At 40.1% G+C, this 23972-nt stretch overlaps 1 protein-coding gene across 2 annotated transcripts; it reads right to left on the reverse strand.

Moving 5' to 3' along the window:
- Positions 1-2391: 2391 nt before the first annotated feature.
- dennd2c (DENN/MADD domain containing 2C) lies at positions 2392-22165 on the reverse strand. Of its 2 annotated transcripts, none has more exons than XM_061056725.1 (19): positions 21829-22165; positions 17317-18432; positions 15436-15560; positions 14532-14614; positions 14224-14382; positions 13180-13258; positions 12876-12920; positions 11479-11663; positions 10959-11068; positions 9609-9678; positions 8518-8595; positions 7974-8114; positions 7378-7526; positions 5717-5894; positions 5534-5575; positions 4264-4372; positions 3668-3910; positions 3281-3367; positions 2392-3189 (listed from the first exon to the last, which is right to left on the reverse strand). In XM_061056725.1, the coding sequence occupies exons 2-19, from the start codon at positions 18213-18215 to the stop codon at positions 3158-3160; spliced, it is 2814 nt and encodes a 937-aa protein (XP_060912708.1). In that variant the 5' UTR covers positions 18216-18432; positions 21829-22165; the 3' UTR covers positions 2392-3157. The 2 variants fall into 2 exon arrangements, with proteins under 2 accessions (XP_060912708.1, XP_060912707.1); XM_061056724.1 differs by having other exon boundaries at positions 11479-11666.
- Positions 22166-23972: the final 1807 nt, after the last annotated feature.

Consider the following 23972-nt stretch of genomic DNA (forward strand, 5'->3'; position numbering starts at 1 on the left):
GAGAAAAGAAGAATAACATACTGTACTCACTGCTTAACTGTTTTTCTAGATCACGCTCATTTCGGGTAAATTTACATGCAGTGTGAAGATACGAGCATAATAAAGATCGCTAGCATTAGCATGCTAACACAACAATGCAGCGCAAGTTGTTTTGGTTTCATGCTGGTGCTCAAGGGCGACATCTGCTGGATCAAAAAATCGCATATAAAGCCTTTAAAAGTGATTTTAATGTAATACTATGAAATTAAATCTCTACTTCAAATATTCGATCTGGTAGAAATGGTGTTAGAACTTTCCACAAACCAGTTATTTAATTTAACTGGTTTAAGTTCACCAGCATCAGGGCTTATGTAATAGAACAAGTCTCTCCTAAAGGGAAACCTAAGTCGATTATTAAGGGAAAATAATTAAATTAACAGTGTGGCCGGATTAATACATTTTGATCATGAACGTAAAAAAGAAAGAAACTCACTGTTTAGGTTTTATTTTTTCAATAAAAGACCAAATTTCTTTAAACAGCTGGAAACTGAAGTCTTTAATCTAACAATGCTAAAACAACAGGAAGTTTTGCATTTTGGTTGGGACTATTTTTTTTTGCTTTGGATTGATCCAAATGTGCAAATTTAAAAGGAAATTGGTTGACCTTAGCCTCAAATCTTAGCTCATAACAAGGACATTTGATGATGCTGTCCCAACACAGAACAGCTTAAATGTAATCTGACAGAAAGTCTCCAACATTCACCGCTGAATCAAAGAGATTCATAATCCAGACATTCAAATGTATAAATACTAAACCTCTGAAATCTAAGATGTTGTAGCTCTGAAACACAAACGTTCATGAAGACAGCTCAACTCTGCCGGATACTTTCTGTCAGTGGAAGTATGTGGAGACAGCGCCCTCATGTGGTCATGGTTGGTACATGCTTGTATGACATCACTTGGAGTTCTTATAAAGTTGTTAACCTGAATCTGCCTCTCAGGGTTGTTTGTTATCGTAGGGGTCATGCCAACAAACAGCTCCGTCATTCAAAGGTTCACATTTTATTTTTTGACCTATATATGTTCAGTTTGTTTGCTGTTGGGAAATTAAAAGAGGAAGTTGTAGATTTATGCAGCCAAAGAGGAAGTAGTGCCTGAGAGACTGACTTCCCTCCTCAGAAGAACCTGTTCATCCTGCTCCTGTCATTCCTCCCTCTCTGGGTGTGTCACACACAGCTGACCTCTGCAGGATTAACTGCTCTGTGTGCACCTTCTTTAAAACCTTAAGAATCTACTTTTGTGGTTTCAGGGTCGGCACAAGAAGTGACAAACTGAGAGCTCAGAGGTAAATGCAACAACACAATACAGTCATGATGTTTCACGTTTAGTCTCATTCAACTTTCATAAATAAATGTGCTTTTAAAAAAAAAAACAACAACAACTTTGTAATTCAGATTTAAGCGATGTAAAAAAAAAAGAAGTACTTGTGTAAACCAATTTGCACATTTGAATTGTTGCTCTTAATTTATCATAAATAAACATCACGTGAGCTGCTGCTGCCCTCTTGGCCAGGTTGTGAAAGAGATGTTGATTTTAAGGGGATAATTACCTGGTTAAATAAATAAAAATAAAAATAGTATAGTGTATATCAATATACACTGGAGTCGATCACGATTCACAGATTTTTTTTCAGAACTAAAGCTTATATTTAAAAAACAGATCTTGTGAACATTAAAGGGTTAACCTGATTAAATGTTTCCCTGCTGTTCAAACAGCTGTAAACTGATCCATTACTAATGTTAGTGAAGGGAACTAAATCCATCCGTGCATGAAATGTGTTAAATTGTTTATTTAAAGCTTAAATATATCAATATTCTGCTTTAAAACATAATAGTCATGAACAACTCTGTAAGAGAATATGAATTAATATCATATATTCAAATACTGAAAATGAAAGATTTGGACTTTATAGAAAAAATATATTTGTATTCATCCCTTTAATTTAGATTTCAAACATTCTTATTTCCCAAAATGTATTTAGTATGTTCAATCACCAGATTTATATTTTAATACTGAATATATTTGAGGTTTCAGACTTCCAACTTAATCATCGTAAGAGGTTTTCTTCTTCTGTTACATTACTTCCATTGATGGGATAGGCGCTTCATATATGGACACTTAATGGCAGCCGTCTTGGGTTTGAATCCGCCCTCGGCCCTCTGCTGCATGTCGTCCTCAGCGCTCTCCTCCCAACACTTCCTGTCTCTCTTCAGCTGTTCTATCTAATAAAGGCTAAACCTTAAAAAATACAGCTATGATATAAATAAATTATATACATGTATGCCTAAACGTGTGTTCTGCAGGCTCAGTGTGCAGATGTATTTAAATCATTTATAACTGAACACATTCAAAACTGTCCTTTGGAGCCCTTTATTTAAAAAGTAGCGTTTGTAGGACATATCATGCTTTAGTATAAAAATACTCCGAATACTGTACACTGGTTCTCAAAATTGTGCAAAACATAAAAAAAGTATCAACAACTCGAGTTAACTCGGAGAAAGTCACAAACACAAGGATGATAGCCTTTCTTCTCCAAATCTAAATTCTTATTTTGACTGAAGAGGTTTATCTGAGAATTCAAACACAAAGAATGTTTCAATAAAAACGGTAAACAAAACATTTGTACAGTTTGTGCTGAGGAATGATACATTTTACATTAAAATGTAAAAACAGGCGTCAGGTTGGAACAATGCACATTATTCTTTAAAAGTATTTACACATTTGAAATGTGGCAAACTTGCTTTTGCACTAAAAATGCACACGTGGTGAAGGAGATGGTGTAAACGTCGAGCCATGCATGTAAACATGTTTCTATACTAAGAACCTTTACGTCCACTGGTTGATCAGGCTGAGGTTAAGGAATGTCTTCTTGTACTTTTGCAGACTCCTTCTGAAGGCTTCAGTGACGGGAATACACCTCAATGATAGTTTCCAGTTCTGGTCCGATAAGAAGTGCATTTCTTTTAAAACATGACTCAAAGATGAGGCGGGTCCGCTCCTCGCTGTCCTGTTCACATCCGGACGCCGGCCTCTCACCCACATTCATTTCCTCAACGAGTCCAGCAGCAGCAGGTATTCTGTTTTTAATTACAAAGTCTTTTAAAAGCTGGGGAGAGTTTCATTTAATTTGTAGGAGCTTCATCTTGTTTCCTGGAAAAGAAAAAAAAAGGACAAATCCATTAGCTGTTGAAAAAGAGACTCTGAAAGTGAACTCAACAGAAGATGAATCAGCATCACTTACCCAGTCCTTTTAGAAACTTGTTCACACCGCTCGGCTCTGGCTCAGGGTACGTATCCATATACTCGGCCACTCTGAACTCAAAGAGACCTGAGAGAGACACGGAAATGTTGAGCCAATCAGCAAGAAGATGGTGATGGTGAAAATGCAAATCCTAAATCCAAAAATCTGAGTTTAATTAGAGAGCTACGTCAGCTTCTAATACAGAGTGTGATCAGAACTGAGTACTGACAAATCAAGTGCGTCAAATTTTATTCCGGCTTGTTTAGAATTGATCAGTATATTGTAGCATAAACAGCTAATGATATATCGTCTAATAGGGATTATTTTCTGTGTTTTGTTAAGAATGATCCCCGTTAAGAATCGACTCTGCTTCATCCACACACTCACCTCTGCCCACGCCCTTGCGCAGCTCTTTGTCCTGAATGAATCCTGCAAACATCTGAGTTTCCATGAAGAGCTGCAGGAACTGGCGGACTCCACGGGAGGGGTGAGATTTGCGGAAGCTGTCGCGCTGTAGCTCCCTGCTCCCGTTGGAGGACTCGACCATGTGGAGAGGATAGTGGCCCACCAGCTCCACGAATAACCGCACGAAACCCTCGGACACCAAAGAGCTCAGGTCGGCCTGATGATCTGGATGGGGCAGAGTTTGAAAAGACGATAAATGGATTGAAAACAGAGAAATGTTCTGTAGCTTTACAACGACTTTATATAACATGTATATGTTTCATAACTTCCTATGAGGGCTTAGATAGTTTAACACGTTTGCTTACAAGATTTACTGACTTAATATGAACATTGAAACATTTATTTTGTGGTGCACAAACAGCAGCTAATCAGTAGAAGAGGTGGCATCATGAATTCATAGTTACAGTATAAGAGCTGATGCAGCCGATGATATACTGTAGTGTCTGCTAATCCACAAAATCAGTGACTGAAGATGTTGAAAACCTGACTGCCTTAAAGCATCTTTCTGTTACACAAACCTCCACCTCTGTCTCCATCCTCCTGTCTCAGGATCTCTTCCCTCTCCTCCAGGATCTGCAGCAGCGCCGCCTGCAGCTTACTGGGCAGGATGCAGTCCTCATCACCAAGCTGTCCAAACATCACAAGTAATGTTCAACAACAGTCACATGATGACCTGAAGCAAGGCTGTGCACGTTTCTTATTGTCTCAACAGACTAGTGGTGGAATCTGGTATTTCATACCTAGACCCTATTTTCTACATATTTGGGGACTACATGAATAATTGGTGCTAACACATATGAGTTTGCTGCACTTTAATCTTTCGTTGCAGATGCACCGAAAAAGTCACCGTAAGTCTGATAGAAGTGGTTTTTTTAGTCACACTGGCTCCGATTGATGTTAGGTGTGTCAAAACAGTAAAAGAAAACATCCCTAATCAATCAATGAGTCTATATTCATCTTGATTTGCTAATTTATAACAACATTTTGATCCAAACACTAAAAATAGCAAGTCTAGACATCTTTCTTTTGATGAAGCCACCAGATTCCATTGAGAAAAACAGAGATTTGATCTATATAATAAGGTTACTGACCTATTGCTGCCTTGTGTAACTGAAGTTTTATAGAGTTTGTCTGGATCTAATACAAGAGATATTACTCAAACTAACCAGTTGAGTCAGTGTTTAAGCAGGAACTTGTTTTTAGAATGACTGTTTTTGTCTATGGGAGGCTAACATCTGTTTCTGGTTAAATAAGGGTTCTTACCTTAAAGCTCCTGTGAGGAGTTTTTAGCCGGTTATGAAACAATCTGAACAAAGTACTGATGCTTCTTTAGGAGCTACAAGAGCAACGTGTGTTTACTGTATGGATTATGGCTGTAATGTTGTGAGATACTTTGATATAAAATCACCTAATGGACTCACTTTGTTTGGTTGTATTTCCCCCTAAAGATTACACCACAGTCATGACCGGCTGTCTCTCAGCTTCAAGTAAAGCAGCCCCATATCTTCATGTACCAATTAATCATTTAGATTCCAATATATGCAATAAATGAGGCTCATAATTACTGGAAGTGTCACTACTCCAGAGGGTACGGGACTGGACAAAGAGTTAGCCAGAAACCCAGACAGTTTAAGACAAACCTAATATAAACAAACACATTTCTTTCTGTACATTTCTTTCTGTCACAAAACATTCTGAATGCAAACCAGGGACAAGTGTGGGCAAAGCCATCCTAATTAGAGGGACCACACCTTTCATTCCCCACTGAGCACTGCTATGTGTACACACCTGAATGACAAACTTGTCTGCACACAGATCCACTATGAGCACCTGAGGAAAGAGAAGAATGACAGTTACTCAAACGTGTGGTGAGTCTCTTCAGGGTGTTTCCTCACTACTCGCACTGAGTGGAAGCTGCTGCACAGGATCATCTCAAGTCTTTGTTTACAATTTCACTGAATTCTGACAGACCTCCTCGATGGGCAGCTCCAGCAGCTCTGGCAGGCAGGGGGCCAGCACCCCGATGAGGAACGGGGTGGGGGAGCAGCTGATGTCCAGCATGCTGGCTGGGAGCACAGGTACAAAGGTGTGCTGCCAGGTGAAGGGGTAGAGCAGCGCCAGCACTGCATGGCCACACCGAGACAACACGCTGCAGTCAACAAAGAGAAAATAATCAACACAAAAACACAACACAGTTCTCACACAGATCATATGACTTGATTATAGCTGTCTGACAATAGCAGGGTCATAATATTATTCAACTTTTACACCATAGCAACTAGCCGTAATAGATTATGTATACAGGCGTGTGAACCAGTGCAACAAAGATCTGCCCTAATACACGCTGCAGTTATTGTCGTTTCAATCTCTGCTGACACTTCATGTCCGGTTGGTGCTACATGCTTAAAAAAAACAAAACTCTCAACAACTTCCCTTTAAAAGGAACAGTTCTCGAGTCTGATTTCTCTAAACATTCTGCAGAGCTCAGCTATTTCTTAAAGCACACCGATCTGTTATCCACTTCCTATCATCCTCTAGACTTAAAGAGAGTCAGGCATTGTCTTTCAATTACATTTTAATTGAAATTTCCTTTTAGTAGACTTTTTTTTAATAATAACACAACTCTGGCTCTTTCTATTTTATCAGATTTCTAAACTACAATACCTGAAAAATCCCTGAACATCTGTTACTTAATAATCTGTTATATATTGTCTATGTGTCTATATATGTCTAATCTTTTTGATCAGTTTTACACTTTGTAGCACAAAAACTGCCTCATGCTGCGGACTACAAATCAACCTTTACATCCGTTGCTGATTGTAGAATTGAATATTTACATGATAATCTGGAGGCCTCCATTACCTGCCTCACAATCAGGTCATAACTCATAATTAACAGTGTAGTAGACTCTGACTGTATGTTTCTTTATTTTTTGCTGTGTTTAAGGACAGTTGTGTGTTAAACGCCTGAGGTATTGGACGTGTATCAGCAGGCTGCATGTGAGGCCACCAGGTTACATTTCTGTCTCTGTCTCGGGGAGCTCTCAGCAGGTTGAAAGAATTGTGGCTTTAGCTGGAGTCATACAAAATCCAGCAGCGGCAGGATTGTGCCGAGGTGTTTTTTGTGCTTTAGAACGAAACAGCCATGACACAGAAGAGAGAATGTTTTGATTGTCTATTCACTGCTTGTTTCCTCACTAAAGCAGCTTAACCAACACATCCCTCTCATTCCTTCTTTAACGATGAAGATCATCTATAATTTATGGTCCTTAATTTCTTTGTGGTAACACAAGGAGCTTGGGCTCTGTTAGATCGTGTTATTCTTGGGGCTCTGTACAGCCCACTGAGACACTGTAAGTCATTTAAAGCTGTACAAATAAACCTGCCCCGACTTGCCTTTCTAAAACCGCCATAGGTTTACAATGGGAGAAAGGTACACAGATAATAAGACTGGCCCTCGGCCTTTGAGTAATCAAGCATCATCAACGGCTGAAACACAGCGAGAAGGAATGTAGGAGTAACCATCGTGACATTGTGTGCCTCATTCTTAAATCATCATTATTCTTGTATTTATGTTTATATAATATTGATGGTTGAGTGTCCATGCAGTGATTCGTGTTAGCACAGCAGTACCTGAGTTTGTCAGCGATGAAGATGACCCTCCTCTCGAGCAGGATGGAGGCAAACACCTGCAGGAGTTTCCCGACACTGAGACACTGCAGCAGGCTGTCAAAGTCCACGTGCTCCAGCCTGGAGTCCACCGGCCGACACAGAGTCAAAACCTGACGACACAACGGGAGCACATGGAGTCAGGCTGCTGTGTACATGGAGTGTCATGTAGCGCCACCTTGTATGTTTCTTGAATGTGTGAAAACAGACTGTAGGTACTTTCAATACTTCTGTGTAATGTAGCTTAACAGTTTACTAGTTGTGTCTTTAGAGCAACTTAACTGCTGACACACAAGACGGTGATGATTTTGTAACATTTCCTGGTATGGGAGGGGTCATTTCTTCACTTATCTGAGTCACTAAACGGTAACGACTAAAGTGATTATTGTGGGCAGCTACAGTATATATAACTTCCCAAAATGAGCCCTTCCAAACTGAAAAAGCTTTCCTTATTGTTTACAGATAACCTCACATTCTGAGTCACTCCGACTCTGCAGAAAGGAGTGGTTAGGAGGACCAAAACTACTAATTAACATTTCCTCTTTTGGTTTCAGGGTTACCTCATTCCCGGAGCCGGGGAGGAAGCTCTTCACTGTGACTGTGCGTCCAGGGGCTGGAAACGGGGCCTCCATCACGCTACGCATAAAAGGATAAACCAGTGCTGGGGAAATCTCCCTGCGCCGCTCCACCTCCTCCAAAATCTGGACCGAGAGAAGCAGACAAACACAGTTTGTGTCCTGAAGGAGCAAATCTTGATTAAACTCTAAACAAAACAACAGAGGCAGGATGCAGCTCTGCATGTGAATGTAGTTTTTCAGGCTTCACGCTTAACTGTTTGTAAATTTCCCTGAGCCAACTGAAAAAAAGGTGGGACACGTCTGCTTGCATACAATTCTTTTTTTCTGTGTGTGTAAAACACACCCGGGGATTGCTCGGGATTATCTTCTTCTGCAGCCTCATTCAATCAAAACACAACCGAGGAGTTTCAAGGCAGCAGCTCTGATACACTTCAAGAGGATTAGCACTGCACTCTAACAACTCCTGCTCTTTTCAGGCCTCTATCAGCAGACACAGGGGTGCAGGCGTATTGTACAGTTGCCTTACCTTGGCAAACAGGTTGAAACAGCCCAGTTTGCTGACAATGCAGTGCACCTCAGGGAGCCTCTTGCCTTTTCCACTGGGCTTTAAGAAACACAAAGATTCAAACGTCATAAAAGAGGAAACAGCAGATAAATCTTTGACACCAAAAAAAACAGTAAAACACCAACATGTTAGAGGAAAAAAAGTACTACCTTTTCCCCTTTTAATGCATAATACTTTTTTCCCCTAATAACTGACGATAAGATGAATTTAACATGGGCAACCCGTGCAAAGGTCTCCTATCATTGATACTTTCAGACTGACAGGGCCATAGAGAACTCAAAGTAAGTGTTTTGGTCTAAAAAGGTGTTGCCAGATGAAATGTTATCTCGAGGATGAAATGGCATGGTCATTTTCTTTCTTTAAAAGATGTATTATTCAGGTAGTAACATGAGCCTACATGGGCAGGTCTACAACACACTTTCACTGTGTAACACAGGAACACCCAAAACACACCTACGCATAATGAAGAGACTAAAAACTACTCCTTAGTGTCTTACTTTGGACCTAGATTATACACTGTTTAACCAGAAAAAAGGAGGATTGGACACATCCTAAATGCACTTGCACCACGCACTTCTACCCGGGGGTATAGACTATTTAAATAGAACCAAAGAGTCCAAAGTCTACAGTATGTTCATGAGAGCAGCAGTAAGCATGCATACCAACAGAACACTATATGTAGAGTTTGACCTAACAACACAGAGTTGTAGAGTACTTAACAGGACAAACAAAGCATGTTCAGTATTTAAATTAAAATATTTTTTAAAAAGCACATTCAGTCAAACTTCATTATTTCAACCAACAAATTGAGTTTAAAAATGTCTTTAATAAGATCTACGAGGAGCTCTCCCTGTGAGGCAAAGAAAGGGGAAACATTCTTCTTGCACTCTGTCATTGATTCAGAAGTGGTTTATGGTCTGTGATTCACATGTACTGATTCACATCTCCTCTGAGATGTTGTGTAAGCACATGGCGGGATCCCACATCAGAACACACACACAGAAACACAGACACAAGTCATCAAGTCAGTGACTCAACACATCCTCACTCACCAAGATCTTACGGCAGTAACAGAACCAGCGGCTGCCGTCCTCTCCGGTCAGGACGAAGGAAAAGGTTTCACTGTAAACACGACATCCAAACAGAGGAGATTACAGTTATGTCATTATAATTTACTTTTCACTGCCTTAAAGATGAAAAAGAAATAATAAAACCGTGAAATGATTTTAGAGGTAGAGTTAGACGAATAAGCTAACTGGATTTAGAAACTCGGTTGAAGTGCCCCACTGCAGATAAGAGTCCCAATCTCCAAGCGGGCGGCCTGGGTTCCAATCTCACCTGTGGCTCCGTTATATGTCATTTCCTACTCTCTCTCTCTCCCTGATTTCTGAATCTATCAACTGTCCTATCTCTTAGTTGAACCCAAAAAAAGCCCAAAAAGTAAATCTTAAAAAAAAAAGAAAAAAAAAGAAAAAGAGTCTTAATCTCCACAGTCAGTGGCTCTGTTTCTGGAACGGGAGCAAAGAGCAACGTGAGCATAGCCATGAACAGCTGACCTCACATCGAAGGAGAAATTCAAGATCACTTTGGAATAAAGAGAAAAACATGCAAAACAAAGTTTTGTTTTGTCTTTCTGACGTTGATTTGTTGTTCATTCTGTGCCTGTTTTGATGTAATGCTGATAAAGAGAAGGAAAACGATCTTGAGTCTGTATATTGGGTTTTATTTTGAAATTGACCAGATGCTTTGTGTGTGTCCTTGTCTGACTTCCTGTATGGGTAGTTCTATTCTTTCAAGCTTGACGCGTGCCTGCAGTGTACTCTGTCTAAAATAGATTTGCAGCATATTTGAAATGGAGCAGAGCGTAGTGCCACTGCTAGCACGCTCCGGAGACAGAGCGCGTCGCTGGCTGTGGAAACAGGAGGATTGACTAGAGTGGCAGTGAACAGCGGCGTAGTGCACGGCGCTGACGGACTGCGGTACTCACGGAAACATGTGGAAATTGGGAGTGAAGCTGTGTGTATTAAGATTTTATCCTATATTAAAACATGAACCTTACACATTAAAAAAAGAAGAATGCCCAGTGCTCCTTCGTCCTTAGACATCTGATTAGATCCTTCAAAATGTTTATTATCTCAGTGAGGAATTTGACTTGTTGCCCAACAATTTACGTGTAACATTGGACAGATGAGGAGATAAATAAAAAAACAGGAACTGGCAGTAAATACAACCATTGATTTGGTGAAATAACTTAACTGAATAAAGTACTGAAGAGGAGATTTATAAAGCATTTGTTGGATAACAACACAAGTTTTGTGACAACAAAAGACATGCAACTGTCTTTGCCTTTAAGAAGCAGTTTCTTCACATTATAGAAAGAATTCTGTGATGCATTCACTGACCTTGGCATGTGTGCAGACGGTTTCCAGTCCTCGGAGTCGGGGAAGCAGAACTTGGGGATAACCTTCAGCTGATCCTCTGCCTCTCTGGACAGCCGGGATGACTTTTCAAACTAAAAAAAAATGAACAGAGGGAGACCAGTTCCAGCCGTGGTTTCCAGGAAGACCAACATGAAATCAGTATATTATGATATAATTCAATAGAAATAATCTAATGTGAGAATTAGAGAATACTTCTTCTATGTTTATCTGTCGCCAGTAGTTTCACATAACCATTTGTAAAGCATGAATAAAAATTCTAATGGGAAAACAAAATTAGAAAAAACTGGCATTTATAAAAGCTCCTTACTTATATAAGTTGGTGAAATTCCCCTCCATGTATTATAAAGGTCATCTTCATTTAATTTGACCAAACAAGATTATATTAACGACAGTCTGTCTTCTACATTAAATTCAAACACCCGTATCAAAGCTCTTCTATGTCCGAGACAAAGCGGGATCATGCAAAAGGCTTCCTTCTAACCATTTTGGGGAACTGCTGCGTGATTTCAGGAGAGTAGGTGTTTCCCGTGGAGCCTTTTCTTAGCGACACGACCACAAAGATCTGGAAGAGCTGCTGCTGTTGCAGCTGGATCAGGTCTCTCTCCAGGGTGCGGTACCCTGGTCGGCGTTTCAGTGTAGACTGTCTGTAAACTGATCTTCTGGAGCCTGCTGGATACCACACAATGACACGAGACGATTATGATTGTCCTCGGCCGTACATCACAGAAAGATGAGGCGTTTTGAAAATACAACTTCTATGCATTGTGAAGTTATTCTGTTAATAAAATATAGTCTTTAATAACTTTAGTTTGGGCGTGTTATTTGAGTTCTCTGAGGAGGCTCTACACTATAACCACAGTTGCCAAGCATGACTTTATGTAAACTTTGATCCAGATTTATTTACTTATCTAAAAACCCAGTGCCTTCATCCCTTAATTTGAAATAAACACAAGGTACCATATGATAGGAGCTCAGTTAAGACATCCCCATTATGCCCCTAATAAGTTACACAGCAACCAAAAAAACAAAGCCTTCAACAGACACAGGCTGTGTTGATGTGAGCTCCAGGTAGTGACAATGCTGATTCTACCTACCCTACCACATGGCCACTTCTAGCCCCCACAACTGAACCGTGTAGGCTGGAGGACAGCAAGAGTCTTAAATATGGTGTGGCAGAAATTACACTTTATCATTTGAGTCTCTGAAACTCTGTACATGTTTTTATTGCTAACTAACAACTGCTAACATGCTAAATGCTATGTTAGGGTTGTGTTGCAAATTAAAATAATACTTGCTAATCATTAGCATGTTAGCAGTGTGAGCGTTCTATCTTCAGCATTAGCCATAAAAACACAAGATGTTCCTACAGAAAGCTGTCAGATGAAATCATTTAAATCGTAGTTTTCTGATTATTATTTTCTGATTCTTAAAACACTTGTGATTTTAATTAAAGTTTGCATGCAAAGATTTGTGGCAGTTGTTCCTTTCGTGTTGTGTTCAACTTCAACCCCTTCAACTGCATCTCCCCTCTATCCCACTTTCCAAAAGAAACACAGTTTCAGCAGATTGATGTTCATCATGAGTCTGGTTCTGTTCGAGGTTTCTTCTTCTTATAATGAAGTTTTTTCTTGCATCTGTAACTTTGCTAAATGTTGCATAGAGCTGTGCTCAAGCTGGATTAATGTTGGGTCTTTGTAGATAATAAACACAGAGTAAGGTCTTTATCTGCTCTTGTGTAAAGTGTCTGAAGATAAGCATGTTATAAATTGGTGCTAAGCAAATAAAGATTGATTGGTACCTTTAAACCTTAACCTCTAACCTGAAAAGCACACCAAACATAAAAGGTACTTTTAAGATCTATTTACTCCATGGTGATACCTTTAGTGTTGTCCTCTGGATCGCTCTCTGTCCCGCTGGTCTCTTCTGTTGATATAAATAAAGGGGGGAGAGATTAGGGGGAGGCAGAGGAATGGAACAAACTTGAGAAGCCGTAATCAGATGCAGACAGTCGGCCTTTGTTTCATAATCAGTGGCTTTTTCCCGAGTGCAGCTTGCCATGTGTGTACCATCAAAAGCTGGGTATTTCCAACAAGAGGCTCAACTTAATCTTATTCAAGTGTTGATGTGGTGGACATGAAGACATCTGTGACACCATGTGTATGTTTGAGTCTGTGTGTGTTACCTCGCACTGCTAAGCCCTGGTTCTTGACTCTCTTCCTCCCTCGCTTGTCGTCAAAGATGGTCTCGATCTTGTTGACGTACTGAGAACGAGAGCACACACAGGTACTTGGCAGGCCCATAATTTCACAGCCATTATAGAATCATGATTATAGGGAATCTTGATATAACAGCCACTAAGTACATAATGATATTATAGATTTTCAGCATGTTTTTAGGGTTACATTCCTGCAGTTTTCTCTTGTGTGCTCCGAGAGAGAACATTTGAATGTTTGATAGTGGGCTCAGGAGAGATACAGACTTCACACTTCACGTCACAACACATACAGACACACACAGGAAGCTGAAAACTTATCTTTAAGAGGACACACACAAACAGAAAACTGATAGTATGGCAGGAAAACTTGTAGCTGAGTATAAGGAGAGATGCCCCTGTGAAGAATATGGAACTGTTGTAAAGCAGAAAAATACAATAATTTCTTTCACTTTATTTTTGTAAAACAGTGTTTGTAAACTATATGTGTGTGATTATCATGGATTAAGTCGTTTATCCTCTCTGGGTCTATAAGTTTGACTACTTCTTTCTCAAATGTTACATAAAAAGACTTCCTCTGCATTTGTTTAGCCTGCTGTTACACAAAGTCCACATTATGCCCGCGGTTATGAAGCAACAACCTTTACTTACTCTAACTTTACAGATATATCCGTCAATACGTGTATTTTTCTTTCACTGTACCTTATTGTCAAAGTTCCTGCCCGTCCCCGCTCTTTCCCCGGCCATGTGTCGTTTATTTTGATGTATTTACATGACAGAACCTCAACAAAGCATTCACACATGTTACTCTGCCACTATCTGTTTCTTTCAGTGTCTTCTTATTCTTTTTCTTCCTGCTCAACAAAGCACCTCCCTCTTCTTCTCCGTCTGACGTAACACACCACTCGTCATTCAACATACCATTTCTCTCGTTAGTCATATGACAATAAAAAAATAAAAATACCTCAGTCAGTGTGAATACGTTTGGCTTATAAGTGATGAAGATCCGTTTACCTGAGGCGTCCGCTGTGTTTTCTGAGTGCTCGAGCGCCGGGCTGAAGCTGGTTTCGGGGTTTCTACGAAGGTCGAGGATTTAGACGCTGCGATGGTCTGGAACTTCTTCCTCTCCACTTTTCCAGAGTATCCGTGCAATGTTTGGGGTTTAGGAGGCAGCTGGAGGTCAAGAATATTTAGATAATTACACAGTATCAAACTACAACACTATCTTCTTCCTCCTTCAGAATCTCCAGTTAGGAGGTTATCATTTCATACACTCATACACGACTTATAAAAGACTTCTTGAATTTTTTTAACCCCCGTACCTTAGGGCGCTGAGGCCTTGAAATAGGGAGACACGATGGAGACAGCTTGACATCCTCATAGGGGTTATCTCTGGTCCCTTCACCTGGTCGATGAAAGAGAAATGGGAAAGATAAGACAGGCTGACGATGTTACTTCAACTGATTTAGTACAAACCCTCCTTTGCTTACAGAGCAGAAGAGTGAAAGATCGATTGGTTCCAGTGTTGATAAAACAGTTATCGTTAGTTTAGTGTGATTAAACATTGAGACCAATATCAAAGTGTGAGCAGTTTCACAGTATTCCTTTCAGTTTTTGATGTGCTTTAATGAGTTAGTTTTTGTCATTTTAATAATTTTCTTTAAATTAACCTTATAACCATAATGATTCCTAATAATTTATAAAGCTGTGTCAGTAAATACACATGTTTTGCCAATAAATTATCAGAAATGAGTCGAAAGATGCCATGCATAACTTCGCACAACGTATAAAAGTTGCTTGTTTTTTGCTTAAAGGGGACATATTGTGAAACATCCTCTTCTACAGTGTTTTTGAACATATATCTGGGTAACCTGAGTGTCTACTGACCCACAAAATGTGAAATAAACCCATCCAGTCCTTTGTTTGTGGTCTGCATAAGTCTTACAACACAGAGAAAAATGCTATGTTTCAAATTTTCTCTACTTGTGACATCACAGTGAGATTCGGGTAAAAAGAAATACCCTCCCCTCCCCTAGTGTCTCCACCCATAGACTCCACCCCCAGACTAGAACAAAACTTTTGAGCAGGTCCGCCATTTTCATTCTCGCTACAGAGGAGTGATGTCTACCTGGAAAACTCAGGGGGGGGCTCATTGGATTTAAAGAGACACACACACCAAAACGGAGCGTTCTGAGAGAGCTGGTAAATATAGGGAGTTGGACTTACAAACGATGTCCTCATAGATATTGTCATCAGAGTAAGCATGGTAAAGGCCTGAGCGCCTGTCGTCTTCTCCCTGCGTGCCTTGCTTCGCCGTGAGGCGCGCAGCATCCTCGTACTCAAAAGACTTCCTGTGGCAGAGAGGGAAGGGAAGGCAGTGAAATATGGCTGCTGTCCTAAACATAGACACCACAAATTTCCTTTAGTCGATATCAAACACAGCAAGACAAAGAGAGTGTGAGATAAAGTGTCAGGGGAGGAAATGACTGAGCATATGGAACAAAAGTTGGAAGAAAGCAAAACAAGGAAACACAGTTTGACAGCGTTTTGACAGAGACAGCATCGTGCAACATGACAACGTCCACTGTCAGTAAAACTTCAGTCACTGTGCAGCTTTTCTCTCTGGAAAACCTTCAAGAGAAAGAAATAGTTTCATCGTGTTACAGCTGGTTTACTATCACAAAGGTTAAAGTACAAGTTCAGTGTGCAAGATTTACTTGATTTGTTTTTTTACAAAACATTTTTCTAAGTGCTTCAGACAGATTGTAGCATGACTCATGTTCAGTGTGATGTAATACCCATCCCCATGGAGGTATTTCCTAATATACAAGAGTGAGTGACAGTTAAGGGCTTCCTGTGGAGTCGGTAAACAAACCAAGCAAAAGAGCTATGTTCACTTTGTACAGACATGCAGGAGGACTGCAGGTCAAACACAAACTATTGGCATAAAACTCAACAATGCAAGACAAAGAGATAACACCGTCAACTAAGGAGGAATAATGGTTAAGAAAATGAAGGGGTTTAAAAGTCTTTTTACAAAGTGTTTAAAAGTGCAGTCAATGTAATATAACTTTATCTTAAAAACACTGTGGCCAAAACTACAATTACAGGATAACAGCACCTTTATTTCAAAGAGTTTTCTACATTTGGTTGCTTTAAACACATCATCTCTTGCAGTGTGCAGTGTTGTCAGATTGTGTGTTTTCCCATCAAATGAGGATATCTTTAATTTAATGTGCTGGTTTAAAATGTCTTGAGTGACTAATGATCATTAAGGCTACTTTAAGGTTTTACTGTGCGAAGAATAACAACACTAAGTCTTTCAACTACAACAATGTTCTTTTCTTTTCAATTTATATTCAGTCAAAGCTTTGTGATAAACAATGAAAAATACTCAGCAGTTGATTTAAAAGAGAATAACTTTATGTGTAATGCAACATCACTGTTGTTGTAGGTCTATTTCTACTCTACAGAAACGCTGTGGTTGGTTTGGAAGATGGAGACATACTGTATGGATGTTTTGGATGTTTTGGATATTTTGTCCGAGTCATTAACATCAATGAGAGTTGGGGCTGAATAAGAGACATTTTTTAAACACTAAATGTGTTTTGTCACAAATTGTAAATATAAGTGCACGTGATTTGATTCAGTCAGCAACTCCTGGACACAGTTTGGATTCTATTGAGACAGCACCAGGGTATGACCGTTACAGAGACATGCCATGTAGTCCAGAGTGGAGTCTGTTCATGGGTTACAGAATCACGTCTTGTTTATCTGAGCCGTCGCTGTGTGACAGGGAGTGTGAGAGAGTGTGTGAGGGTGTTTGCTGTTGAGGAACTAGGCCACATCCAGACAATAGAGAACAATGCTGCCAGATATCATGTGACATCACACCAGGACCCCAGCCAGCTTTAGACGTGGTCCCCCACCCCAAAAAACTGCCCTGAAAACAATCTGTTCATATTCAGTCTGTGTTCCAGTCCAAAGCAGAGAAGAGTATTCACATGTACTTTCACAAAATGGTCGGGCATGATTCAGATCTAATTAAGAGTAGCATGAAATGATGTCTCTTAAAAAGTTTGCTCTGCTTTAAGAGTTTGGACTCACCTGTTCTTTTTATGCCTTGAAAGCCCGTTGGTCGTTGCTCCTGGACACGGAGGTGGTGGGAAGCTGGGTGGTTGAGCTACCCTCCTGCTCCTGCCCCTCACGTTGGAGTGGTTGTTATTGGGGGATCTGTTGTTCCAGCGTATTGTGTGCTCCGTGTTGGTTTTGTTGTTTTTGGATCCCTGATACTGGAATGTCCGCTGAGGTTTGGGAGGAGGCTCAGGATCACCTGAAGACCCCCTGCCTTTCTCCCAGAGCAGTCTGTCGCCCTCGAGCTTGCGCCAGAAACCCCGAGAGGTGTAGAAGTTTCCGGCGGGCATGTTGTCGTCTTGGTCATCAGTTGATAGAGGTAGAGGTTTAGGAACTACTTCAAAGTCCAAGATACGCTGTGTTTTTCGGTCGCCATAAGCAGAGTAGATCTGTTTATCTGTAGAGTTCGGGGTGTAAGCCCCCACTTTGGGAGACCCCATTTCTTTTTGTGATGCTAGTGGTTTGTTTCCTGGGGTTGAAAGTTCTGTTGAGTATTTCTGCAAAGGCTCTGACCTTCTACCAACAGCAGTCTGTCCAGCTGGGGATGGGGATTCTCGAAAATCTAGGCTCTTAGCTTTTGAGAGGCTAGCTTTAGCGTGAGGCCCCCCTCTTGATCCCTCACTGGAGCACCCGTTGCCCAGCACATCTCCAGACAGACTCCGGGATACAGTTGGAGGGTGTACTTTGACCCCGGCATCCTGGCTGCTGTCCTGCTGACTGCGACCTTCCCACTGGGAGATCTTCTCCCTGATGTTAACGCGGCGCTCTTTAGAACAGGGCCTCCCCGACTGCCAAGCCACAGTGGCCCCTTTCTGCAGGCGATCGACCTCACCACCCCCTCGCTTGCCTTGCTCCAGCCTCAGAGCCAGCATGCTGAGAGGGGGTCAGCTCACCCTCAGTTCTCCATTGATGAATGCATCAGGAATTTCCTCATAAAGTTGGACAGGAAAGATGTTCCTGATCTGTTCTCAATTAATCCAGAAATGATAAGTGAAAACAGAGGGCCCCAAAGTGTATGGTCCAAACTCTTTATCCCCCTTCTTGTGCTAGCAGAGTGTCATTTCCCCCATGTCTCCTTTTGTAAACAACCTGAAAAGAGGAAAAGACAAGGCATCAATATTACTCATCAATCACTGCACTTAAAAGCAAGCCCAGACAAAACAGTGCAGGGTCAAAGGGATACTTCTGAGGAGACACAAGACTTGACTTGTCTTTTCCAAACAGAGCACATCTGAAGCAGTCAGAAGGGACAGAGAGAAGGAAGGTCAGGAAGGACAGACTCCTGTCAGGGTCCGCTGCCAAAAATAAATCCAGTTAAAAAAAAAAGGCAGGATAGTGACAGGAACAAGGTGAGCACATATTCCTGCTGCTGTGTGTGTCTGTGTTGGTAGCCGCCCAAAGCCGCCTCAAATAGCCCCGGCGAAGTTGTCTTCTCTGTAGCTGCTTTCCTAAATAAAAAATGTCAATGACACAACAAGGCCTCTAATCTAATCTGTTGTTCTTTCAAATGACTCAGACGAATTTTAACTGGTTTCAAAGAACTTCAAAAAGGGAAGAAAACACATTAATCATTCACACAGTATGCATACAGAGCAAATTACAATAAGAGGCAGAACAATGGGGGATTTCTGAGACCATTACCAATTGCAAAAAAAAAAGAAAGAAATCTTTTTAAACAATTTGACAACCAATAGAGATTTATTTCTCAAACTGTCAACATCGTCTGAAGTCAGGTGCTGGCAGACTAGATGATATAGGCAGAAAATTGTTGATCAAAGAATCAACACAATATGTCATCGTTATAAAACTCTTGATTTATAACCCCGGTTTTATACAGTGTCATCTAATTCACCTGCTCAGATGTGATGCTATGCTACATATTCTGCAGACACAAAGAGAGGATTGTAAATGATTAAATCAGACTATTCTAAGACAAATCACATGAAGACATTAGTGTCTTTATCACCTCAAGCATTGTTTCTGCACAATATGTTTGAAGAAACAACTTCAATATCAGATACTGATATGTATCTGTGATAGGCCCATGGGTTGTTTACACTGGCTTACTGATATAGGTCAGATTCAACAGATATTTAGTGATATATCTAGTATCTACACAGGATAGCTGCTAAAAAAAAAGATGAGCTATTCATCCAGATATAAACACACAGGACAAGAGACTCTGCTTAACTGATGACTTTGTGCAAGGATTAGAATATGCACAGTTTAAAGCCCTGGTGTATGGTCTTACTTCCCCTCATCAAACGCTTTTAAACACTGAGCCCGATGCAAAGTTCTGCAGCTGCAGCCACCCCGTCTCATGCTCCCTGAGCGGACATCAATGCAGTCACTGTACACTCTCAGCTCCTGGCTTGCTGGAACCAAACCATTTGGACACGTTGCACATTAGGCTGCGAGAATGTGGAGAAGGGGAGACATGGTAAAATTCCACTGCGCACACAGCTCATGATCATAATAACTCTATGAACTGCATTCTTCAAAAGGGGGGAAGGGGGGAGGGGGGGGTCGGGGAATACATTTAACTAGAGACAGTGGGTCAGTCAGCGTTGCAAGTGATGCCTTTGTTTGGTTTGACCTAAATCAAAATGTATGTGGGGACTGGAATGCTGCTGCTTCGTCATTGTCAGACCATGCAATGACAATGCAGCTCCTAAAACTGACCCATTTGCGTTATTTGTCTGTGTGCGGTATGTTGTACGCAGGAAGGCATGAGTTGAGTTTCCTGACATGCAGGAAGACGGATCAGCAGACTGTCCATAATTATGGGGCAGAGAGATTTGCGCCCAGCACTAACCACTGATTTGAGTTGTTTAGATCATCTATGGTAATCAAGCTTTGTCTTTGAACTGCGAATATCCAGAAACAGAGCAGCTACAGTAACATGTGAAAACACATCTAGAACTGTCAGTTCCCTCTCCTATGGCATTTTGTTTAAATCAACTCATGTTATTGCCAGTAAGCCAAGGCAAACTGTGAGGTGCTGTGATATCAAGTGTCTAAGCCAGAGGGGGAATAAAAAGGAACTACGCTTATGTTGACTAGGCTGTCAACTCTGTGTTAGGTATCCATGTATCTTCAAGTGAAACTCTCTGACTCACCAATGTACAAACCAGACAGAGGACCCATGAAATACCCCATCATCACTTGGCAGCTAAATCAAGTCTAATTGCACCTTCAAAACCACCACAAAAAAGACGCCCTCGTACGGCATGATTCAACACGTCTAAGGTGAGTTGTTGTACGACTGCGGTTCACCAGCAACAGTGACAGCTACAGCTATAATAAAAGAAAAATGTGGGTTTGCTAAATGACAACATAAAAAGGACACACGAAGATGAAGTGCCTCAAAATGACCAATCCATCACCAGCCTCCTGAGAAACATGTAGACATCAGTGTTGTAGGGCTGCTGAAAGAGTGATGGACCACTTAAACATTACAAGTCTCTTCATTTGTTGTCAGTTGTTATCTGTGAGACAAAATGTCTCTGAATCCCATCATAATCTCTATATAGACATCTTAAACCTATAAAATGTGCTCATAATTGTGTAGTTAGCTGAAGATCTTTAGAAAGAAGCTCTGAGGGCAATAAGTACATCTCATATGCTTTCAGTTAGAGTCAGTCATTTATTAACTCAGCTGTTTTCCCTACATTTGGCAACACCTGCAGCAGCTTTCCATACAGTAGCGGTACTCCCTGCAATTAGGGCCAATGACCTTAGATCACCCTGTAACCTGAATGTGTTGCAGTAAAATAAGAATAGTTTCAAAAAGGCAGAGAGGAAAAAAAACGTGTTTTATGTTACATGAAGGTACATACCAATCTCCCTTTGATATACAGACAGTTAAAGTGTTTCTCGGGATTTTTAAGTCTCACTTTCACAGAAATAAAAACTGACTCATTGATCTTACTGATTAAGAAGTAATCTATAATTCGGCAATAATCAAAGGTAAATAATAACCTTGATTAACTCACTTGTATAACACTAAGCATGGCAAACCAGCAGGTCAGATGTTCTGAGTTACGCCTGAAGAAGCGACGTATGAACAAGGATTTCTTTACCTATCATGCTTTGTATCGATCTTTAAAGCAAGATTTTAGATTTTAGCGACATGCCGAATCTAACCCCAATACTAAATAGAGCTATAAATATGCTTGATATTGAAATGAAGCTACATATAAATGCAGATAATAGATTAAACTTTAACTTGCCATATTTTCAGTTGAGCTTCCGTTTGCTTTTTTAACCAAGAAAGTCGCACTTAGGGTAATAGAGTCTGCACAAGTTTTTAATAAAAACAAGTTTTCTAATGACTAATTACTGAATACGACAAAGTAAATAACCTGTTTCGTTAACTTCATAGAAGAAGAAACATACACTTTGTTCAGTGAGAGAAGTTGTGTTAACATATTTAAACAGATTACAACATAGTTAGATACATTGACAACATATCCGGTGACTTACTTGTCGTGTTTTGATGAGTTAAGTACATGTGCTGTCTTCATTTTCTCCTGATAAAATAAATCCGCAGATAAAATCTGTTTCCAGTCGCCTTCATCGTTCAAAAAGAATCTGCAGAGGTTAACGTAGGCGGTTTGAAAAACGTCCCTGTGCGTGTGTTGAAATCCACAGTCCGTTTACCGGCACGGTCATTTCATAATCACAACAACATAAACTTTTATCAGGCCTTATAAACTTCTCCTTGTTCTTATAAGAAAACACAACAACAAAGAAAGAGGGCAAAGACTGCAGAAAAGTAAAGCAGCACACTCCTCGCCCTCCTCCTCTGGACTCTGGGGTCAAGTCAGCCACAAAATATGTGACTTCCGCTTTTTACTTCCAAAATAAAACTTTTAATGTCAAAGCTAATTTATTAATAAAAACATCATCATCATCATCATCATCCCCAAAACCATAATAATAACTTTATTTATTCATCATCTTTAAAAACAAAGGGTTACAAAGCGATTCGACGTACATTACAAGAAAAAGCAACACGAGTCTAGTTTTTAAAAAACTGATCTTAGTATTTTTATGTCTTGTTTTTTTATGTGCCTAAATGGTATTTGTTCGTTTCTTGTGTGGTGTATTGACTGTGATTGCAGTTGCTGCTGTGACGGTGTAATTTCCTGCACATGATTAATAAAGCACCCATCATCATCATCAAGAGAAAATCAATGTATCAATATAATCTTGCTTTAATTTGTATATTTTAAAAACATTTTTATTTTTGTGATGGATTTAATGACCTATATATATTTCCAGGGGGGAAACTGCTGATGAGAAATGTTTTTTTTGTGTGTGTTTGTGTCTTAAAATGTTATTATGAAAACAGTGGTGTATATTATCATTATTATTGTTATTATTATACATCTCTTAAATGCATTAGATTAATAATATAAAATAGATAAACTAATCCCTAAATTAGGAAATACTGTCTTTACTTGGCCCTTAAAAATGTATTTCCGACTAATGAGCTTACTTTAACTATAGGCCTATATTCTGCTTAGGAGTTTAAGTTATTCTGTCTGTTTAGTTCTTATCTGTTTACGCATGCATCTCCATGTGCTGTATATCCGCCTTAGTACTCCTAGCGTTCATCATTTTCTAAGCAAGTCCTTTAACTTCCTCTTTCGCTGCGGGTGTGTTCATCCAGCTTGACGCAGCGGTGACTGTGAGAAAGTTTGCTTGAATCCTCCCGATCCAAAAGGGAGGACGTCATCGCATCCACTCCCGCAGCTGTCATCGATGAACAAATACTGTTGTCTTCAAGTGTCCTGGGAAATATCGACACTGTGTAATGAGCCGCACCTGCGGGACTCCACGCGTCCATGTCTGGCACTTTACTGACATTAATAAAAGAACAGATGCGATGTTTGGCTGCAGGAAAGTGGTGGACAGCTCTGAAACTGTTGGGATATCGTTGAAATAAAGCCAAAATCTATAATAGTCTCTTTAGTAGAAGAAGCTTTTAGCCCATAGAGCACTCACAGCACACTCTGTAGGCGGTATAGACAATTCTATTGCCTACAGGGATAATTAGTCTTAAACTATCCTGATGTGTTTTGACAGGACTTCCAATTAAATTTCAACGTTGAGTATCATTCATTAAACACATTTGATCCCAGTTTAGAAAAGGAAATATAGATACGACCATCCACTCACTTATATGCACCTTTTCATGGTGTCACATGGCATTTTGCATATATATTTTCACCTAAGTAATGTGTATACTTTAAAGAGCTGTGCATTTAATGTCATCTCTGGTTGAAACGTTGTGATTACGTTGAATTTAAGGTTTTTGTGGCATTTGAGCAAGTGTGCAAGCATATCTTCTTTTCTGCATCTGCCAATGGTCCATTTAATAAAGAAGGAACTCGATGATCTCTAGGATGAAAAAAATGCATTTATCTGTTTCTACAATGAGCCAAAATCAGTTGAAGAAATGTTAGTATTTGATATGGATTCTGTGCATCCCCAATATTTCTGCTGCGCTACTTCTAAAGGATACACCTGCCATTAGAATAAGAGGCGCTGATTAGTGTATAATGAGCCTCAGTCACAACTTACATGTTAGAGCTGAAAAGGAAGTAAGCAGTGATAGCTCT

The sequence above is a fragment of the Labrus mixtus genome, chromosome 15 (genome assembly GCF_963584025.1).
Source record: "Labrus mixtus chromosome 15, fLabMix1.1, whole genome shotgun sequence".
Taxonomy (NCBI): Eukaryota; Metazoa; Chordata; class Actinopteri; order Labriformes; family Labridae; genus Labrus; species Labrus mixtus.